Below are 22,312 nucleotides of genomic sequence, written 5' to 3'. Positions count from 1 at the left end.
AGTCAAGAAGCGACAGATGTTGGCAAAAGTGCAGAGAAAGGGAAACCTCTGGGGCGCCTGGGTGGTTCAGTGGGTTAAGCTTCTGCCTTCAGCTCATGATCGCAGGGTCCTGGGATCAAGTCCTGCATCAGGCTGTCTGCTAGGCAGGAAGCCTGCTTCCTCCTCTCTCTCTCTCTCCCTCTGCCTGCCTCTCTGCCTACTTGTGATCTCTCTTTGTCAAATACATAAAATCTTTAAAAAAAAAAAAAAGAAAAAAGAAAGGGAAACCTCCTTTCTGGTGGGAAGCTGGTGCAACCACTCTGGAAAACAGTATGGAGGTTCCTCAAAAAAGTTGAAATTAGAGCTACTCTACCACCACAGCAATTGAACAGCTGGCTATCTACCCCCAAAATGCAAATGTAGTGATGCAAAGGGGCACATGCACCCCAATGATTATAGCAGCAATGTCCACAATAGCCAAACTATGAAAAGAGCCCAGATGTCCATCAACAGATGAATGGATAAAGAAAAAGTGGCATATATATACAATGGACTATTAAGCAGCCACTAAAAATTGAAACCTTGCCAGTTGCAATGACGGGGATGGAACTAGAGGATATTATGCTAAGTGAAATAAGTCAATCAGAGAAAGACAATTATCACATGATCTCACTGATATATGGTATTTGAGAAACAAGGCAGAGGATTATAGGGGAAAGGAGGAAAAAAATGAAACAAGGTGAAGCCAGAGAGGGAGACAAACCACAAGAGACTCTTAATATCAGGAAACAAACCAAGGGTTGCTGGAGTGGAGGGGGTGGGAGGAATGGGGTGGCTGGGTGATGGGCATTGGGGAGGGCAGCATATGTGGTGGGGAGTGCTGCATATTTTATAAGACCGATGAATCACAGATCTGTGCCCCTGAAACAAATAATACATTATATGTTAATAATAAAAAAATTAAATTAAAATTTATACATTATCTAAAAAAAATTGTCTTTCATTCATAAAAGGGTAAAATAAGGGCATGATTACTCAATAAATGCAATTTGTTTGGTCAAGGAAGTGGACCAAATCTTGGTTTAAGCAGGAAAGCCCAATCTCCAAGACTTTTTTGGTAGTTAGACACAACCCTTGTAGCTTTATAAATCTCAGGACGCCCTCTAGTGTCCAAGTGGGTTGAAAGTCCCAGTGACTCAAAAATAAATCACTTCGGTGGTTTTAGTCTAGGACATCTTACTTGAAGCCCTTTGCCAAAATATCAAGACCATCATTGTTAGCCCATTCTTTTATCTTTGTTAGCTGTCTTATAATTGTCAGGCTATGAAAAAGAAAAAAAATTATCAGGCTACTTTACCCTATATTTGGATTGGAAAGTATGCTCAGTGTTCCTCCAGTCACATCATAGGTCCCAGCAGCTGAGGTATGATAGAACAAGGCCTGGAGGTCAATGTTGTGAGGGCAGGGAAGGGTCTGAGGGGCAGGAGCCCATCTGTAGAGTCCTAGGAAGCCCCAGGTGCTGTGTGTAAAGCACTGCTTCTGGATGACACTCTTAGACCTCTGCATCTGGGTGTGACCTGGGTGCCTGCCCTTCCTGGAACCCAAGGCAATCCACACTGGATATCTGCTATCTGCGGTGCGAGTAGGGTTCTTGAGGGAGGGGCAGGTATGGTTTAGTTTATCCTACACCTCTGCCCCAGTCCTTTTCCAGACCTCTTCTGATACTAGAAACCAAACCAGACAGGCTTAGGACTAAGGTTCTCAAAGTGTGGACTTGGGGCAAGCTGGGAAGCTCCCAAACTGGGAACTTGTGAGAAATGCAGATTTCAGGCCCTATAGAATCAGAAAGTCCAGGGGTCAGGGCCCAGCACTCTGCTTTTTAACATGCCTTTTAGCAGGATTTTGCTTTTCAGAAAAAATCAGACTCTTTCACGTTTCAACATGTAGTAGCTGTGACTTCTGAATAGTCAGAATTCAGGACACTTTCTTAACCCGAAAGCACCTGGCACCTCGGTCGGCTTCATCTGAATCCAGGCCTGGTCCAGGCAAAGACACTTCTGAACAGCATTCACTTGTGCTGGGTGTCCTTTGGGTTTCTACTCATGCCTCAAATGCAGCTCACATGTTATCTCTTTTATGAGGTTTTGGGACTCTTGGTTAGAGCTTGTGGTCTATGTATCTGTCCATCAAGCATGCATACATGTTGTACTTACCAATTTGTTGTTTCCTTACCCATCAAAATGCAAATCAAAACCACTTTGAGATGTTATGTCATACCAGTCAGAATAGCCAGTACCAAAAACACAAGAGGGAGCCTGACTGGCTCAGTCGGTAGAGCATGCCACTCTTGATCTTGGGGTTGTAAGTTTGAGCCCCCTTTAGTTATAGAGTTTGCTTTAAAAAAAAAAAAGGATAAGAAATAACAAGAAGAAATAACAAGTGTTGGGGATGATGTGGAGAGAAGCGAACCCTCATGCACTATTTTTTTTTTAAGATTTTATTTATTTGACAGACAGAGATCACAAGTAGGCAGAGAGGCAGGCAGATTCAGAGAGGGGGAAGCAGGCTCCCCACTGAGCAGAGAGCCTGATGTGGGGCTCAATCCCAGGACCCTGAGATCATGACCTGAGCTGAAGGCAGAGGCTTAACCCATTGAGCCACCCAGATACCCCTCTCATGCATTATAGCAGAAATGTAAATCAGTACAGCCACCATGGAAAACAGTATGGAGATTCCTCAAAAAATTAAAATAGAACTATCGGTAATTCCACTGCCTTTTTTTTTTTTTTAAAGATTTTAATTTATTTATTTGACACACAGAGAGAGATCACAAGTAGGTAGAGAGGCAGGCAGGGGAAGGGTAAGCAGGTTCCCTGCTGAGCAGAGAGCCCGATGCAGGGCTCAATCCCAGGACCTGGGATCATGATCTGAGCAGAAGGCAGAGGCTTAACCAGTGAGCCACCCATATGCCCCTCACTGCTGAGTATTTTTGCTGAATAGTATTTTTTTTTTTAAAGATTTTATTTATTTATTTATTTGACAGAGAGAGAGAGATCACAAGTACGCAGAGAGGCAGGCAGAGAGAGGGGGAAGCAGGCTCCCTGCTAAGCAGAGAGCTTGATGCAGGACTCGATCCCAGGACCCTGAGATCATGACCTGAGCTGAAGGCAGAGGGTTAACCCACTGAGCTACCAAGGCGCTCTATTTGTTTTTTCTTTTCTTTTCTTCTTCTTCTTCTTTTTTTTTTTTTTTTTAATATTTTATGTATTTGACAGACAGAGATCACAAGTAGGCAGAGAGGCAGGCAGAGAGAGAGAGGAAGGGAAGCAGGTTCCCTGCCGAGCAGAGAGCCCAATGCGGGGCTAGATCCCAAGACCCTGGGTTCATGACCTGAGCTGAAGGCAGAGGCTTTAACCCACTGAGCCACCCAGGCGCCCCTATTTGTTGTTGTTTTTTTAATATTTTATTTATTTGAGAGAGTGAGAGAGAGAGCACGAACAGGGGGAGGGGCAGAGAGAGAAGGAGAGGCAGACTCCCTGCTTAGCAAGGAGCCTGGTATCGGGCTGGTACTTTTCCTCTGGTGGGAAGAAAATATCATGTTAGAGGCTGAGGACAGGGAGAGGCCATGAGATCCTAGAGGAAACTCCTAGTCCTGGTTGAAGTTGAAGTTTCCAGAATTGTGCCTGAAGACCCAGGACAGGATCAGGAAACACGAAGAATGAGGTGTGGGGTCACTGGGTTACCTAACTTGCTGGAGGTCTGTTCTCAGCAGGATCCTTCCTCTCTGTCCTGTGACTGCTGGGAGTCAGGTCCCCATCACCACAACTGTCAAGATGAAAATGTATCCTTCATTGTCACAAGTGTTTGCTACAGAGTCAGTGTTAGTGATCGGCTCCAGAGTGGGCAAGTACATGTGCAAGGGATGGTACTTTCCAGTTACAAGGCAGGACGGTCTGCTATCTAGGAAACCCCCAGTGGGATAAGAAACCTCAGATCCTTCCACTCCATTCCCTACCTGAGCATTTCTTCCTCCAGATCACAGCTCCAAATACCACAGCGACCATAAGGAGAGCCGGACCAGCAATGATCCACATGATGGGGATGGTGGGACGAGGCAGCTCTGGAAAGGGAAGGGACAGTGGGGGTTCCAGACCTCTGGTTTGAATCCTGACCCTGCTGGAATTCTCCAGAAGGCCTTCTGCTTTCCCTGAGAAGAGGCTCGACCCCAAACCCTCCTTACCCCATCTCTCGGTGATGGGATCGGGCAGCCCCTCATGCTGCACATGGCATGTTTATCTGTTCTGCTCCATAAGGCACCACCTCAACCGCCCACTTCCTGGAAAGTTCCATCTCCTGCTGACCTGGTCTCCACAAGCTCTGTTTCCTGGGTCAGGTCCTCTCCCTCACTGCTGTCAGATCAGGGTGATCTCTGCAGGGTAGAAGCCCAGGGCCCAGCACCTCAGGGTGGCATCACGGTCAGAGATGGGGTGGTGGGTGTCACATGTGTTGGGGGCTTCTGAGGAAGAGAATCAGAAAATCCACCACACTCGGGCTTACCTTTATGGGCCACTGAAAGGGCATTCATGTGACCAGGGCCACTGTTTTGGAAGGCAGCTATGCTCACCACTATACCACCAACGCTGGGCCACTGTTTTGGATTGAAGAAGCACAAAGCCCAGTCATCAACCTAACTTTTGGGATCTCCTAATCTAGGAATTCTAGAATCATGGAGAGAACCCAGGGTAGGAGGTCTAAGAGGGAGACCACACTAGTAGTCCTGACTGTGGTGCAGGGTGAATGAGTCAGGAAACCCAGAGTCGGAACACCAAAGATGCTATCATTGGAGAAAAAGGCATTGAGAGGGGAAAGTCATGATTTCCAAGGTAGCTGCCAGGGTTAAAGGGAAAGGCTGATGGGTTATTTCAGGAATGGCCTCCACCTGCCTCCTGGGAGAGACTGGATTCCTCAATTGTCCTTTAGAGAAAAGCAGCCCTCTGGGTGAGTCACTCTCCAGTAGGAACCTGAACACCCAGGCGGACCTCCCTCTCCCCACCCGTGGGAGGGTGGTGTTCTGACATTGAGTCCATTTCCTCTCCCTGGAGGGAAGCCAGCCCCAGGGGAGGGGAGATCAGGGAGGCCCCCGTGGCCCCTCGTACCTGCTCGCTGCAAGGTCTCCTTTGGGTTCTCCAGGTACCTTGGGAGCCACTCTACGCCCCTGCCCTCCACGTAGTTCCTATAGTTCCTATAGAGTTCCGCGTCACCAGCGGAGTGTGGTCCAGGAGCGCAGGTCCTGGCTCACGACGATTTAATCCGCGCGGTGGTAGGAGTCCTGATTGTACCCGCGGAGTAGGCGCCCCTCCGGCTCCACGTCACAGCCGTACATGCACTGGTAGGTGTGAGACCCTCCCCGCCCCAACAGGCAGGGTTTTAAGTCCAAACACAAGTAAAACTGCCTAAACGTTACCGCTGGCTCGGGGAGGGCCAGAGTTCCCGGTAGGGTTCTTTCAATTCCCGGTGACGCTTGGAACTCGGAACCGTGTACGTGGGTGGGGAATGGGGGTCGTGATCTGCACCCGACCCTGTCGCTCACTGGCCTCGCTCTGGTTGTAGTAGCCCCGCAGGGTGTTCAGGTGTTCAGGTGTTGTACAGATTCTGTACAAATTTTAAGATTGTTTTTTCCAGCTGTGTGAAAAATGTTGATGGCATTTTGATAGGGATTGCATTGAATGTGTAGATTGTTCTGGACAGCACATTTTAACAATGTTTATTCTTCCAATTCATAAGCATGGAAGCTTTTTCCATCTCTTTGTGTCTTCCTCTATTTCTTTTATATTTATTCTGTAGTTTCTGGAGTACAGGTCCTTTACTATTTTGGTTAGGTTTATTCCTAGTTATCTTATGGTTTTTGGTGCAATTGTAAATGGGATCAATTCCTTAATTTCTTTCTTTAGTCACATTGTTAGTGTGTAGAAATGCAACTGATTTCTTTTCTTTCTTTCTTTCTTTCTTTTTTTTAAAGATTTTATTTATTTGTCAGATAGAGATCACAAGCAGGCAGAGAGGCAGGCAGAGAGAAAGGAAGAGAAGTAGGCTTTCTGCTGAGCAGAGAGCCTGATGCGGGGCTGGATCCCAGTGACCTGAGCCAAACACAGAGGCTTTAACCCACTGAGCCACCCAGGTGCCCCTGCAACTGATTTCTGTGCATTGATTTTGTATCCTGCCATGTTGCTCAATTGCTGTATGAGTTTTAGCAATTGGGGTAGGTTTTGGGTTTTTCACATAAAGTATCCTGTCATGTGTGAAGAGTGAGAGTTTGACTTCTTCTTTGCCAATTTGAATGCCTTTATTTCTTCTTGTTGTTGGGTTGCTGAGGCTGGGACTTCTAGTATGATGTTGAACAATAGTGGTGAGAGTGGGCATCCCTGTAATTTTCCTAACCTTGAGGAAAAGCACTCATCCCCACTGAAAATGATATTCGCTGTAAGGTTTTCATAGATGGCTTTTATGACATTGAGGTATGTTCCATCTACCGCTACACTTTGAAGAGTTTTAATTAAGAAAGGATGCTGTATTTTGTCAAATGCTTTTTCTTTTTCAAAAAATTTTAAAAGATTTTATTTATTTATTTGACAGGCAGAGATTACAAGTAGGCAGAGAGGCAGGCAGAGAGAGGAGGAAGCAGGTTCCCTGCTGAGCAGAGAGCCCAACATGGGGCTCGATCCCAGGACCCTGGGATCATGACCTGAGCCGAAGGCAGAGGCTTTAACCCACTGAGCCACCCAGGCGCCCCTCAAATGCTTTTTCTGTATCATTGAGAGGATCATATGGTGCTTGTCTTTTCTTTTATTAATGTGACCTATCATACTGATTGATTTACAGATGTTGCAGCCCAGGAATAAATTCTACTTGGTCCTGGTGGATAATCCTTTTAATGTTCTGCTGGATTCTATTGGCTAGTATCTTGGTGAGTATTTTGACATCCATGTTTATCAGGGATATTGATCTGTAATTCTCCTTTCTGATGGGGTCTTTGTCTGGTTTTGGGGTCAAGGTAATTCCGGCCTCATAGAATGAGTTTGGAAGTTTCCCTTCCATTTCTATTTTTGAAACAGTTTCAGGAGAATAAGTATTAATTCTTTAAATGTTTGGTAGAATCCGTCTGGGAAGGGGTGCCTGGGTGGCTCAGTGGGTTAAAGCCTCTGCCTTTGGCTCAGGTTATGATCTCAGGGTCCCGGGATCGAACCCCACATCGGGCTCTCTGCTCACTGGGGAGCCTGCTTTCTCCCTCTCTCTCTGCCTGCCTCTCTGCCTACTTGTAGCCTCTCTGCCTACTTGTGATCTCTCTCTCTGACAAATAAATAAATAAAAATTAAAAAAAAAATTCTCCTGGGAAGCCATCTGGCCCGGGCTCTTGTTTGTTGGGAGATATGTGATTACTGCTTCAATTTCCTTACTGGTTATGATCTGTTGAAGTTTTCTCTTTCTTCCTGGTTCAGTTTTGGTAGTATACTTCTCTAGGAATGCATCCATTTCTTCCAGATTATCAATTTGCTGGCATATAGTTGCTCATAATATGTTCTTATAATTGTTTGTATTTATTTGGTGTTGGTTGTGATCTCTCCTCTTTCCTTAATGATTTTCTTTTCTTTTTTCTTTTTGATAATCTGGCCAGGGGTTTATTAATCTTATTAATTCTTTCAAAGAACCAGCTCCTAGTTTCATTGATTTGTTCTACAGTTCTCCTGGGTTCTATTTCATTGATTTCTGCTCTAGTCTTTATTATTTCTCTTCTCCTGCTTGGTTTAGGCTTTATTTGCTGTTTTTTCTCCAGCTTGTTTAGGTTTAAGGTTAGCTTATGAATTTGAGATTTTTCCAATTTTTTGAGGAAGGTTTGTATTGCAATGTACTTCCCTCATAGGATCACCTTTGCTGTATCCCAAAGGTTATGATCCAGTTTGCTTTCATTCTCATTAATTTCGAGGAGTTTTTAAAATTCCTTTTTTTTAAAAAAGATTTTATTTATTTATTTATTTTATTATTTTTTTTTTAAAAGATTTTATTTCTTTGACAGACAGAGATCACAAGTAGGCAGAGAAGCAGACAGAGAGAGAGGGAGAAGCAGGCTCCCCGCTGAGCAGAGAGCCCGATGTGGGGCTTGATCCCAGGACCCTGGGATCATGACCTGAGCCGAAGGCAGAAGCTTTAACCCACTGAGCCACCCAGGCGCCCCAAGATTTTATTTATTTATTTGACAGAGAGAGATCACCAGTAGGCAGAGAGGCAGGCAGAGTGAGAGAGGAGGAAGCAGGCTCCCTGCTGAGCAGAGAGCCCGATGCGGGACTCAATCCCAGGACCCTGAGATCATGACCTGAGCCGAAGGCAGCAGCCTAACCCACTGAGCCACCCAGGCGCCCCTAAAATTCCTCTTTAATTTCTTGGTTGACCCATTTATTCTTCAGTAAGGAGCACTTCAACCTCCAAGTGTTTGCGTTCCTTCCAAATTTCTTCTTGTGATTGAGTTCCAGTTTCAAAGCATTGTGGTCTGAAGACATGCAGAGAATAATCCCAATCTTTTGGTATTGGCTGAGACCCAGTTTGTGAACCAGTATGTGATCTTTTCCATGTGCACTTGAGAAGAACCAGTATTTTGTTGTTTTAGGATGGAATGCTCTGTATATATCCGTGAGGTCCATCTGGTCCATTGTGTCATTCAAAGCCCGTATTTCTTTGTTCATTTTCTGCTTAGATGATCTGTCCTTTGCTCTAAGTGGGTGTGTTGAAGTCCCCTACTATTATTGTATTCTTATCAATGTGTTTACTTTGGTTATTAATTGGTTTATATAACTGCTCCCATTTTGGGGGCATAAACATTTACAATTTTTAGATCTTCTTGTTGGATAGACCCTTTAAATGTGATATAATGCTGCTCTTCCTCTTTTACTACAGTCTTTGGTTTAAATGCAATTTGTCTGATACAAGGATTGCTACCCTGGCTTTCTTTTGAGTTCCATTAATGTGGCAAACTGTTCTCCACCCCTCAGTTTCAGTTTGGAGGTGTCTTTAGGTCTAAATGAGTCTCTTGTAGACAGCATATGGATGGATCTTGTTTTTTAAAACAATCTGATAACCCATGTCCTTTGATTGGAGCATTTAGTCCATTTACATTCAGAGTAACTATTGAAATATATGAATTTAATGTCATATTATCTGAAAAGTCCCTGTTCCTATAGATTGTTTCTGTTTCTTTTTAGTCTATGTTACTCGTGAGCTTTCTCTTCACTTACAAGGATCCCATTAATATTTTTGCAGGGCTGGCTTGGAGGTCACATATTCTTTCAGTTTCTGTCTCTCCTGGAACCTCTTTATCTCTCCTTCCATTCTCAATGACAGCCTTGCTTGGTAAAGAACTCTTGGCTAGGGGCGCCTGGGTGGCTCAGTGGGTTAAGCCGCTGCCTTTGACTCAGGTCATGATCTCAGAGTCCTGGGATCGAGTCCCGCATCGGGCTCTCTGCTCAGCAGAGAGCCTGCTTCCCTCTCTCTCTCTGCCTGCCTCTCCGTCTACTTGTGATTTCTCTCTGTCAAATAAATAAATAAAATCTTTAAAAAAAAAAAAAAAAAGAACTCTTGGCTAAATGTTCTTCTCATTTAGTACCCTGAATATATTTTGCCAGCCCTTTCTGGGCTGCCAGGTTTCTGTGGATAGGTCTGATGTTAGTGTATGTTCTTGCATACACAGGAGGAGACTCCTGTTGAGCTGCTCTCAGGATTTTCTCTTTGTCTCTGAAATTTGCAAGCTTCACTATTATATGTTGGGCTGTTGATATATTTTTATTGATTTTGAGAGGGGTCCTCTCTGCTTCTTGGACATAAATGCTTGTTTCCTTTCCCAGATTAGAGAAGTTCTCATTTATGATTTGCTCAAATATACCTTCTGGCCCTCTCTTTCTCTCTTCATTTTCTATTACCCCAGTAACTCTGACATTGGCATGTTTCATGGCATCGGTTTCTCGATGCCATGAAACCCTTCATGGGTTATTAGATGTTTTTCTCTTTTTTCCTCAACTTTCTTCCTTTCCATCAGCATCTCTTTTAGATCATTTACTCTCTCTTCTGTCTCATTCACCATAGCTGTTAGAGCTTCCAATTAAAAAAAATATATATTTATTTATTTGAGAGAGAATGAGCAGGAGCAGAGGGAGGAGCAGAGGAAGAGGGGGAAGCAGGCTCTCCACTGAGCAGGGAGCCTGATGCAGGGCTTGATCCCAGGACCTTGAGATCATGACCTGTGCTGAAGACAGACATTTTTTTTTTTTAATTTGACAGACAGTGATCACAAGTAGGCAGAGAGGCAGGCAGAGAGAGAGAGAGGAGGAAGCAGGCTCCCTGCCAAGCAGAGAGCCCAATGTGGGGCTCGATCCCAGGACCCTGAGATCATGACCTGAGCCGAAGGCAGAGGCTTTAACCCACCGAGCCATCCAGGCGCCCCTGAAGGCAGACATTTAACCAATGAGCCACCTAGGCACCCTTAGAGCATCCAATTTAGACTGCATTTCAGTTACAGCATTTAAAAAATACATATTTTATTTATTTGACAGAGATCACAGGTAGGCAGAGAGAAGGAGGGGGAAGCAGGCTCTCTGCTCAGCAGAGAGCCAGATGCAGGGCTTGATCCCAGGACCCTGAGATCATGACTTGAGCCGAAGGCAGAGGTTTAACCCACTGAGCCACCCGGGCACCCCTTAGTTACAGCATTTTTAAGTTGGCCTGATTAGTTCTCATTTCTTCCCTATGAGATCTTCTACTGTCTTTTATTCTTTATTCAAGCCCAGCTATTAACTTTATAATTGCTACCCTGAATTCCATCTCTGACATTTTACTTATACCCATCTCAATTAGATCTGTGGCAGAAAACCTTACTCTTGCTTTATTTCTTTCATTGTGAGTTCCTCCTAGTCATTTTGCCCAGAGAAGAATGGGTGAGTGAGTGAGCAGAAGCAAAAATATCAACCACAACTCAAGCACAATGCACACTAGACAAATCCAAAGAGGTCAGAAACAAGAATAGAAAAGCAAACCAAACCAAACCAAAACAAAAAAGAGTAGAAGAAGAGAATATAGGGCGCCTGGGTGGCTCAGTGGTTAAGCCGCTGCCTTCGGCTCAGGTCATGATCTCAGGGTCCTGGGATCGAGTCCCGCATTGGGCTCTCTGCTCAGCAGGGAGCCTGCTTCCTCCTCTCTCTCTCTCTCTGCCTGCCCCTATGCCTACTTGTGATTTCTCTCTGTCAAATAAATAAATAAATAAAATCTTAAAAAAAAAAAAAAAAAAAGAAGAGAATATAATCTCATAAGGTGGACAAAGCAAGGCGATCCACTTGTTCCTGAGTGAATTTTGGTCTGTATGTTAGAAGACACTAGTCCCAAAATTACAAAGAAAACAAAACCTATATATACAAAAATAAAATTGAATAGAGTAAAAAAAGACCAAAAATGAAGCTTTTATCTATAAAGTGTAAATGTAAAAAATAAAAGCTAAACGTGACTTAAAAACAAAGAGTAGTTAAAATAAGAAACTAGTTCAAGTGGGAAAAAAGAAAAAAAAAAGAAATGGAAAATTTTAGACTGAAAGATATAGGAATTGTAAGAAAAAACCTTGAGTTATGTATATTATTTCCCCCCAGTGCTGCAGTTTTACAGTCCTGTAGACTGTAAACCATCTATGCACCTGTTCTTCCAATTGGTCTAGGGAAGGGGCCTGCTGTGCTGCTTTTCAGGTGTCTTTACCTGGGTGGTGTTGCACCACTCCTTGCCAGGGCCCTGGGCCTCAGTGTAAGCTGGTCCTATGTGTGGCTTTTGTTCCCTGAAGGCTCTCCATGCCTCTTTAGAGGATCAGAATGAAAATGGCTGGGTCCCAGTCTCCAGCCCTAGAACAGAAAGATCACCGTCCCATCTCTTCAGTAAACTTTCTGGGACAAATAGTCTTCACCTTTGTGTGGGCCCAAATCTGCAGACTCCTGTGGTGCATGCCCACAGCAGTCCCTCCCCAGGGGAGTCTGAGGGTCTCATGTTACTGCCTTTTGTAGTGCCCTGAGAGCGATTGGGGGCTTGAGGGCTTACCTGCTCTGATGCTCCCCAGGGACAGCTGGGTTTGCCCTGCTGTCCTTTATGGGGTTGCCACACTGTGAGCTGTTGCACAGTTATAGGGGCCCCTTTTCCACCCCTCTTGGGGAATGGCAGATGGTCCAAGTGTTTCAGTCCTTTTCTGGGTGTGCAGGTGGAGTGGTCACCCGATCAGGCCTGGCTCCCGATTTATGGCGACCCAAGCTGAGAGTTCCCTCCTGGCTCACTGAACATAAACATTTCACTGCTTCACTGTTTGGGCACTCTAATGGCTTAGGCACCCCTGTTAGTTCTGTGACTCCTGGGAACTTGAGACCACACGGCCACCTAGAATTATGCCCTTTTCATCCCCTGAGTCCCTTTCAGACAGAGATTTCTCTCATTAGAGTAGATTTCTAAGGGTTCCCATTTTGCCCTCTGGGACTCCCAAAATGCATATGTTGATTCCCTTTATGGTGTCTTAGTGCTCCCTTAGGGTCTCTTCACTTTCTTCAGTTTTTTTTTTTTTTTTTTAAGATTTTATTTATTTATTTGACAGAAATCACAAGCAGACGGAGAGGCAGGCAGAGAGAGAGAGAGAGAGCAGGAAGCAGGCTCCCCGCTGAGCAGAGAGCCTGATGCGGGGCTCGATCCCAGAACTCCGGGATCATGACCTGAGCCGAAGGCAGAGGCTTTAACCCGCTGAGCCACCCAGGCGCCCCCTGCCTTTTTTTTTTCATTCTCTCCTCAGACTTGATAATTTCAATTATCAGCAGTGCTACCTGTCTATACTGCCCATGTATTTGAAATATGAGTGCAGGAGTTACTCTTCATATTCCTGGTTCCTTGTTCAGGCAGCCAAGACCAATATGTACATACTAAACTCACAAAGGAACTCATGCAGGTGCGTGCACACATACATACACAAATCATAAGAAACTCCTCATGCCAAATGCCCACAAACTTTCCTCTTTACAGCCCCAAAGCCAACTTTAAGGAATTCTGCCTACAACAATTCATCCTTACTCCCTCCCTCCCTTCCTTCCTTTAAGTATACTCCATGAATGCCTCTGGGCCAGTGTTTGTGTTAGGCCTGGTAATCATTTAAGGAAACAGACAAAATACATATTGTCTTAATGCTTCCCATCTGACAGGAAAGACAGACAATAAATAAAATGTAATAATAGTAGTACATTAGACATTGCTGTTACCTATTGCTAAATAACAAAAAAAAAAATCTCCAAATGGTACAACCATGTTTTATTCTCTCTCATTGTGAGTCAGCTAGGCCCGACAGCAGCTCTTCTGCTCTGTGTGATATGGGTTGGGGCTAGAGTCATCTTTGAGATCTGAATGGTCTAGAATATTCCAGAATATGTTGCCTCTCAGTGGGGATGCCCTGAGGTTGTTAAATGCTGTTTGCTGCCATTATGGCCTGTTGGTGCCATCTGGTGTTAACCCAGGTCTTGAAGGCTAACAAGCTCATCGAGAAAAGAGAAACCAATAGAAGCCTATCTGGTGCCAAATATTGCCTTGTGTGCTTTGTGTGACTTCTCCTTCAGTTGTCCAAATTCAGCCTTGCCTTTATCTGAAGGAGCATAACACCCTCACTGTTTTCTCTCTCACACCCCTTTCCTCAGCCTTTGCTGGTCCCCCCCAACCCCGTCCCCACACCCCACCATGATCCCTCAGCATTGTCACCTGGGCCTGCTTCTACCAACTACCAGACAGGAACAAGAAAGTGCCCCACGGCCAAGGACAACACCCTGGAGCATAAACTCAATGCTTTCCCTCCTCTCAAGCCCTGACCCATCCAACTACAGAGCACAGGGCATGCCTGAAAGACAGGTATCTGTTACCTCTTCCTCCAGGCCAGGTAGTGGTCACATAGCATCTTCTCTCCCTAGCTGTCTGGATCCCCACCTGCATAAGCACCTGTGTACCTCCAGGCTGTTGTCTGCTTGTTGGCCACGCTCAGCCACAGGCACAGACCCCACCTACAGCTCAGCTTCATCCCTCCCCTGGTCCTGAGCCAGCAGCTCCTAACCAGAAGGGACATCAGAAAGCTCAGGAGACCAACAGGCCCAGTGTAGAAAAAGTGGCTTCCAGTGGAGTCTGTACTTAACCTGACTCAGAGCACTACATGCTCTCAGAGGCCTGGCCTTGTCCTCCATCCTCACCCCTGGCCCAGGCTCCCAAGCTGCATTTGGCCTTCCCTGCTCCTTCTTGGCCCACTTACACCTGGAATCACAGGTCCTCCCCAAATGCTGCTTGGTTGAGGCTGCCAGGGCCTTCCTGCCTCTTTCCTCGTAGGGACTCCCCCAGGCAATTCAGACAGTGCTTGTTGCAACCTTCTTGTAAATGAGGTGTAGGAAATTCTTGAGACCCCAGCCTGAGGCTGTCTGTCCACCCTTTGCATCCCGAAGCTGCCCTTGCCACCACCTCTCCACCACCTACCACATGGAAACATCCCTGGAAGAGCCCTGCTTAGCCTGAGAATAGAGACAGGGAAGGACAAGCTCAGAGCAGGGAGTCCCAGCCCCACTGTCCAACCCTCACTCAGAGCAAGGAGAGGCCATACTCACCACTCAAGGGCCCTGGTGTCCCTGGCTGTGAGCAGGGCTAAGGGTGGGGATGCAGACATGGCTCCCAACCCCTCTCAGAAATCTGACTTCCGGCTCCTGTTACAGAAGTTGTCTTTCCCTACAGTCTATGCAGAGGGAGACATGAGGGGCCCACATCCATGAGAGCCCCTCCCATCCACCCCCACTCCCCAGATTTCTCACTTGGGCTCCCATAACTGCTATTGATTTCTTGTTCTTGGAGAAAGAACACACACAATGGTGATAAAAGCAGCAGCAGCAGCAGCAGCAGCAGCAGCAGCCAGGCAACTGTCTGTCCATACTGCACTAGGGCCTTTCCAGGAAAAGGGCCATATATCAACTGGGGCTCCCCAGGACCACAGGTCTGCTCTCTTCTCTTCACCCTGGCTCCTGACCCGACCAGAGTCAGAGCCCCCTCCATGATCACCCGAGGCCCACCGGAGTGCACAGGGTGTGCAGTGTTGTTCCCGGTGGCTTCCATGCAGCAAGTGAAACTCTGCTCCTTTCCCTGGGGCACCCTTATGGTCCTCCATGTCCAGTAGGTCCCATTTCCACTAGGCAGGACTAGGCATCCTGGCTCAGGGGTTCCTGATCCTGAAGTCAGGTCAGGGAGATATTCCCAGGAGAGAAATGGAAAGCCCAGCATATTAGGCTGACCAAGCCCTCCAAGGGCTGGCTGCAGAACACGTTCTCTGTTTGGGGCACTGGGGAGAAAGCACAGAGCCAGTGAGGCACATGGCTGAGCCCTGCGCCCCTCTAAGGGAAACAGAGAGAAGAGGGCTGCTTCTCCCACCTTTTCATCTCTTGCTGAGGCTTTCATTGACCCCAGACCTTCTCCAAGTTTGTTCTGCACCCTGGGGTCCAGTTCCTTTGGACTGGTGGAAGACCCTGGGATCCAGGCCTCACTTTCTTGGATCCACATGTTGATGCTGAGGAGGGGGCATGATGGGTGGGTTCTTGGGCTGAGGAGAATATAATGGAACTCTTTGTGACATGGAGGCTAGGCTTCCTCTCCTGCCTGACACCCACCTTCCTGGTTCAGTTTTCTGTAGCAGAGTCCACTGTCTCCCTGGACTATTAACACTGACAGGATTCAGATTTTTTTTTAAGATTTTATCTATCTATCTATCTATCATCTATCTATCTATCTATCATCTATTTAATCTATTTATAGAGTGCATGAGCAGGGAGGGTCATTGGGAGGGGGATAGAGAGAATCCCAAGCAGACTCTGTGCTGAGATCATGACCCGAGTTAAAAATCAAGAATTCGACATCAACCAGTTGGGCCACCCAGGTGCTCCTGAGAGAATTCACTTCTGGCCCCACATGATTGGTATCTCTATCCTTTATCCAGAGGCTTTAAGAGTTTAGGCCGATCACAATACAATGGGCCAAGAGAACATATGTGCATTCCATAGGACAGGGAGGGTTTCCTTGGTCAGGGTTTTGCAGGAGGAGGTTCAATGGGTCTAGGGGAGAGGAAGGCCTCTGCCCCAGGGCTGAACCTTTTTTTTCCCAAGAAGCCCATCCAGGACTCCAGATATTTCTGATGCTTCCACAAAGCTCTCCCTGCACATGGCTAAGGAATCCTGGCTTTGAGAGCCATCTACATCCCAGGTTTCTTGATTTCCATAATCAAGGTCAGTGTGGAAGAGCAGGGAACTGTCCATCCATGGGTATTCAAGTCATAGTAGAGGGAGGGCTCCCCATCACAGTGGAAATGCCTGAAGACCCTGGTGCAGTTGTCTTCTTGGATCTCCCAGTCCCAGATCTCCTGGAGGAAATGCAAGCCGGCCACATCCAGCAGTGAATTTCCCAACCTGTGTCCCTCTGCCCTCCCCGCCCCAGTGACAAACTCCAGCCAGAGGAGGCCCTGTCTGCTCTTCTCCACATCTTCCCTGTGTTGGCTCAGTAATGGTCCCTGTAGGCTGAAGTCCGCAGACCCTCAGACCTCACCCCCACCCTCAGCCAATCCAGGGTAAGAGATAGGTCTCTGTTCTCTGCCCTGAACTTCCCTGGGAAAGGTTTCCTATCCTTTTTGCTCTGACCCCACTCTCACCTCTTCTTGGTGCCTGCAGGGCCAGGAGGTCTTCCAGACTCATTCTGAGTTCCTCGCCGGGGTCTCTCAAGCCCTTGGTCTCTGTTGCCCATGTCTCAGGTCCCCGGATTGCTTCGGCCCCTAATCTCTGTGACTCTGCCACATCTTTCTTGTTGTCATGGTGCAGGAAGGCCTGACCATCCCAGTATCTTTCAGCAAAAATTCTCCGATGCACAGATTCATCCTGGGACACCCCTGTGAGGTTATAACAAAGACCATGGGATCCTGGGCAGGGAGGATAACATGGATGAAACTGTCTTCTGGAAGTAACTGCATGTCTTATGTTTCTCAGAAAAGCTCAGCTGTCCTGACCTGCTTGAAGTATTGGGCATGCAGAAAATGCATCTGTACAAGGCACAGGAAGAAGGCTTTCTAATGCAGGAAGAGAGGAAAGGGGGCAGGAAGGAGAGGGGAGAAGGAATGGTAGAGGGGGCTGGAAATGGGTAGACATGCAGGACAGGAGCCAGGAGAGGGAGTCACAGGTCTCTGTGGGTAGGTGAAAGTAGGAGGTCAAGGGGAAAGGCTGGCCTGCAGGGACCAAGGGAGGGACAAGAAAGCCATGGTGAAGGAGTGGTCTTCTTGCCAGTTGGGAGGGAGGAGCAGTGGAGAGGCAAAGGTTGATTAATCCATGGCCAGAGCTGCCATGAAGCCCGGGGGCGGGGGCTTATGGTGGAGTGGAGAGCCAGAGGCTGCTGCCTGTGGTGAAGGCTCATCAGGGAGGAGATAGGGCGAAGGGAGGGAGAGACTCTGAGGCAGAGGACTCTGTTGTGGGAGGAGGTGGATTGTGGGCACAAGGGAGCTTAATGTGGGCCAGTGCCCATGGAGGAGGGCAAGGGTTAGGTCCAAGTGGAATAGTGGCAGGGTGAGTCCCCAGGTGGGGATGGGCTGGACCTGTCCGGGTCCCCTGGGGAGAGGCAGTAGGCAGGGGTTTTAGAGAGGCAGAGCAGGGAGCCCAAAGGGTAGTTTATATGAGAAAGGAGGGGAATGAAAGAGAAAATAGAATCAAAACACCGTGGTGAACTCCTTGGAGAAGGACCTGCATGGTGGGGGTGATATTGGGAAGGGAGACACGTCAGATCCCCAGAGAGGTTTAGGGGGGACATCCAGCCCAGGTCAGGCAGGCTGGGAGAATGCTGGCTGTACGGAAAGGCTGGAGCTGACCACGTGGTGGAAAGAGCCAGTTTGGGAACTAGGTGTCAGGAGTGAGGCCCACTGGGGTCAAGGAACCAAAGGAGGGATAAGGGCCAAGGATCTGGGCAGTTGGACCTGGAGCAATTTTCTGGTCTTTGGGGGAGAGGGGATGGCAAGTACCTAGGAATAAACATAACCAAAGAATTAAAAAATCTATACACTGAAAACTAGAAAACACTGATGAAAGAAATTGAAGATGGCACAAACAAACGGGAAGACAATCCATGCTCATGGATTGGAAGAACAATATTGTTAAGAGGTCTATACTACCCAAAATCTACATATTTGATGTAATACCTATCAAAATACCAATAACACTTCTCACAGAACTAGAACAAATAATCCTAAAATTTGTATGGAACCACAAAAGAGCCTGAATAGCCAAACAACCTTAAAAAAGGAAAGCAAATCTGGAGGTATCAAGTTCCAGACTTCAAGTTATACTACAAAGTTGTACTAAGGGGTGCCTTCATGACTCAGTCGTTAAGCTTCTGTCTTTGGCTCAGGTCATGATCCCAGGATCCTGGGATCAAGTCCCACATCAGGCTTCCTGCTCCGAGGGAAGCTTCCTTCTCCTTTTCCCTCTCCCACTTCCCCTGCTTGTGCTCCCTCTCTTGCTGTGTGTCTCTCTGTCATATAAATAAATAAAATCTTAAAAAAAAAAACAAACCTACAAAAAACTCACAAAGCTGCAGCAATCAACAGCATGTTACTGGTACAAAATTACATGTATAGATCAATGAGACAGAGTAGAAAATCCAGAAGTAAACTCACAGTTATATGATCAATTTGTCTTTGAGAAAACAGGAAAGAATATGCAATGGAAAAAAGACTATCCAAAAATGATGTTGAGAAAACTGGACAGCAACATGTAAAAGAATGAAACTGGACCATCTCCTTAAACCATACACAAAAGTGAATTCAAAACACATTAAAGAGTTAAATGTGAGGAAACCATATAAATCCTAGAATAGAGCTCGGGCAGTAATTTCTTGGACATCAAGCACAACAACTTTTATCTAGGTATGACTCCTGAGGCAAGGAAAACAAAAACAAAAATAAAAATAAACTATTTGGATCAAAATAAAAAGCTTCGATACAGTGAAGGAGGAGCCGACAGAATGGGAGAAAATATTTGCAGATAACATATCTGATAAAGGGTTAGTATCTAAAATGACAAAGAACTTACACAATTAAACAAAGAAAAAACAAATATTCCAATTAAAAAATAACAGAAGACATGAACAGACATGTTTCCAAGAAGACATCTAAGTGTCCAACAGACACAGGAAAAGATGCTCAACATCACTCATCATCAGGGAAATACAAATCAAAACCACAATGAGATATCACCTTTCACCCGGTCCTTTTCATCCCAGGGGAAGAAAATATCATGTTAGAGGCCGGGGACAGGGTGAGGCCAGGAGATCATAGAGGAAATTCCTAGTCTTGGTTGAAAATGAAGTTTCCAGAATTGTGCCTGAAGACCAAGGTAGGATCAGAAAACACGAAGAACAAGGTGTGGGGTCACTGGGTCACCTGACATGCTGGAGGTCTGTTCTCAGCAGGATCCTTCCTCTCTGTCCTGTGACTGCTGGGAATCAGGTCCCCATCACCAGGCTTAACAAGATGAAAATGTGTCCTTCATTGTCACAAATGTTTGCTACACACTGCGTGTTAGTGATCAGCTCCAGAGTGGGCAAGTACATGTGCAAGGATGGTACTTTCCAGTTACAAGGCAGGACGGTCTGCTACCTAGGAAACCCCCAAAGGGACAAGAAACCTCAGATCCTTCCACTCCATTCCCTACCTGAGCACTTCTTCCTCCAGATCACAGCTCCAATCACCACAGTGACCACAAGGAGAGCCGGACCAGCAATGATCCATGTGATGAGGACGATGGGAAGAGGAGGCTCTAGAAAGGAAGGGTGAGGGGTTCAGACCTCTGGTTTGAATCTTGACCCTGTTGAAATTCTCCAGAAGGCCTTCTGCTTTCCCTGAGAAGAGGCTCGACCCCAAAACCCTCCTTACCCCATCTCAAGGTAATGGGCTCAGACAGTCCCTCATGCTGCACATGGCATGTGTATCTCTGCTCCTCTCCAGAAGGCACCACCACGGCAGCCCACTTCTGGAAGGTCCCATCTCCTGCAGGCCTGGTCTCCACAAGCTCTGTGTCCTGGGTCAGGTCCTCTCCTTCACGCTGCCAGGTCAGGGTGATCTCCACAGGGTAGAAGCCCAGGGCCCAGCACCTCAGGATGACATCATGGTCAGAGATGGGGTGGTGGGTCACGTGTGTGTTGGGGGGTTCTGAAGAAAAAGAATCAGAAATTCCACCCTTTGGTTTACCATTAAGGGCCACTGAAAGGGCATTCATGTGACCATCCTGAGGTGGATAGGGCCACTGATTTGAATGGAAGAAGCACAAAACCCAGAAACCAATGTAGTCTAAAGGATCTCCTAATCCTGGAAAGTTCTAGAATCGGGGAGAGAGTCCAGGGTAGGAGGCTGTAGGTCTGAGAGAGCACTCTAATCTGTGCTGACTGGGTGGGAAGGTGAATGAGTCACAAAACCTGGAGTCAGACCTCCAAAGATGTTCTCAGAGAACAAGGCCTTGAGAGGGAAAGCCACGGTTGCCAAGGTGGCTGCCAAGGTCATTATTTCAGGAATGGTCTCCACCTGCCTCCTGGGAGAGACTGGATTCCTCAATTGCCCTTTAGAGAAAAGCGGCCCTCTGGGTGAGTCACTCTCCAGTAGGAACCTGAACACCCAGGCGGAGGTCTCGGTCTCCCCACCCGCGGATCTCCCATGGGAGATCCCACCGATCTCCCCACCCGTGGGAAGGCGGTGTTCTGCCACTGAGTCCATTTTCCCTTCCTGGTGGGAAGCCAGCCCCAGGGGAGGGGAGATCAGGGAGGCCCTGTTGGCCCTGGTACTTGAGCGCAGCAGCGTCTCCTTCCCGTTCTCCAGGTGCCTCCGGAGCCACTCCACGCACGTGACCTCCAGGTAGTTCCTGTAGCGCTTGGCCTCACCCGCCGCCTCCCACTTGCGGCGGGTGATCTGCGCCGCCGTGTCCGCCGCGGTCCAGGAACGCAGGTCCTCGTTCAGGGCGATGTAATCCGCGCCGTCGTACGCCCACTGCTGGTACCCGCGGAGGAGACGCCCGTGGGCCCCCACGTCGCAGGCAGAAGTCCACTGGAAAGTGTGAGACCCTGGCCCCGCCCCCAGCCCGGCAGCAGCGGTCAGCCCCCAAAACCCTCCCCGCCCCTACCGGCGAGCGACTAAGTCCAAACACAAAGTAAACCCCATAGAGGTTCCCGCGCGCTCTTCCCGGGTCTGGGCACAAGTGGGTCCCGCAGCCTCACGGTGGCGCTCATACCCGGACACTCGGGGGCGACACCCTCCCATCGGTGGGGATGGGGGTCGTGACCTGGACCCAGGCCCTGTCGCTCACCGGCCTCGCTCTGGTTGTAGTAGCCCCGCAGGGTGTTCAGGCTCACTTGGAAAGCCTGCGCGTTGTGCTTGACCCTCCGCGTCTCCTGGTCCCAATACTCCGGCCCCTCCTGCTCCACCCACGGCGCCCGCGGCTCCATCCTCCGACTGGCAGAGTCGCTGTCGAACCGCGCGAACTGCGTGTCGTCCACGTTGCCGACTTCCCAGTACCGGGGCTCCCCGCGGCCGGGCCGGGACACCGCGGTGGAGAAATACCTCAGGTAGTGGGAGCCTGCGGGCGCGGAGGGCTGAAGACCCGCCCGACACTCCTCCCCGCGCTGGGCCTGGGGCCCAGGAGGAGGGTGGGGAGGGCCGGGGGAGGGGAAGCATCAAGTCTGGGAGAGCAGGGCGGAGGCGGGGAGGGACCGAGGAGCACAGGCCGGGGCGGGGGTGGGGGCGGCGGAGAGGCGCCTTCCCCGGGGGTCCCGCGTCCCCGCCCGGCGGTCCCCCCGCTCCCGCCCGGCAGAGGCCCTTTCCTCCCGTCCCCGCACTCACCCGCCCAGGTCTCGGCCACTGCCAAGGCCCCCGACAGCAACAATGCGAGGGCTCGGGGGCCCATGCCCCAGACCCTTAGGGTCTGAGGAGGAGAACTGAGTCCCAAGGTCTGGTAAAGACTTCAGAAGCTGGATCCGCGGTGCCTCTGATTGGCTTCTCTAGAAACCCGATGCCCAATGGGAGTGTGCACTGGGTTCGCGTCACGAGTATCCAGGTAGGAGGACATGATGCAGGTTGTGAGAGGAAGGGAAACCCGAGGAGATGGGGACTCCCTGGCACTCGGCTTCCTCGCCCCAGACACTGCCCTGGGATCTGAGACCCTGAGAGGCAGGTCCGGGGACCTGGGCCTTTGACCCGACC

At 48.2% G+C, this 22,312-nt stretch overlaps 1 protein-coding gene and 1 pseudogene across 10 annotated transcripts; both read right to left on the bottom strand.

Annotated features, from left to right (window-relative positions):
• Positions 1-303: 303 nt before the first annotated feature.
• On the bottom strand, positions 304-14,777 carry LOC131834397 (putative HLA class I histocompatibility antigen, alpha chain H; annotated as a pseudogene).
• Positions 14,778-15,244: 467 nt separating this feature from the next.
• On the bottom strand, positions 15,245-22,110 carry LOC131834396 (HLA class I histocompatibility antigen, alpha chain G-like). 10 transcript variants are annotated; one of them, XM_059178978.1, is made up of 8 exons: positions 21,953-22,110; positions 21,420-21,689; positions 20,551-21,177; positions 20,000-20,275; positions 19,779-19,883; positions 16,739-16,972; positions 15,472-15,640; positions 15,245-15,382 (listed from the first exon to the last, which is right to left on the bottom strand). In XM_059178978.1, exons 1-7 carry the CDS (start codon positions 22,014-22,016, stop codon positions 15,495-15,497), a joined length of 1,722 nt encoding a protein of 573 aa, XP_059034961.1. In that variant the 5' UTR covers positions 22,017-22,110; the 3' UTR covers positions 15,245-15,382; positions 15,472-15,494. The 10 variants fall into 10 exon arrangements, with proteins under 10 accessions (XP_059034961.1, XP_059034965.1, XP_059034966.1 ...); XM_059178982.1 differs by having other exon boundaries at positions 15,352-15,640; positions 20,551-20,679; positions 20,902-21,177; XM_059178983.1 differs by having other exon boundaries at positions 15,352-15,640; positions 20,551-20,679; positions 20,998-21,177.
• Positions 22,111-22,312: the final 202 nt, after the last annotated feature.

This window comes from Mustela lutreola, chromosome 6 (assembly GCF_030435805.1).
Source record: "Mustela lutreola isolate mMusLut2 chromosome 6, mMusLut2.pri, whole genome shotgun sequence".
Lineage (NCBI taxonomy): Eukaryota > Metazoa > Chordata > Mammalia > Carnivora > Mustelidae > Mustela > Mustela lutreola.
Note: the sequence above shows the minus strand (reverse complement) of the source record. Positions and strands in the feature narration are given on the sequence as shown.

What these genes read in the sequence shown, in the direction of transcription:
- LOC131834396 (XM_059178978.1), bottom strand. Translation starts at nt 22,016, where the DNA reads ATGGGCCCCCGAGCCCTCGCATTGTTGCTGTCGGGGGCCTTGGCAGTG. An exon ending in GCCCATTACCTTGAGATGGG is followed by an intron (nt 19,884 to 19,999) that starts GTAAGGAGGGTT and finishes CTTCCTTTCTAG; the next exon opens with AGCCTCCTCTTCCCATCGTC. An exon ending in CTGGAGGAAGAAGTGCTCAG is followed by an intron (nt 16,973 to 19,778) that starts GTAGGGAATGGA and finishes ATAACCTCACAG; the next exon opens with GGGTGTCCCAGGATGAATCT.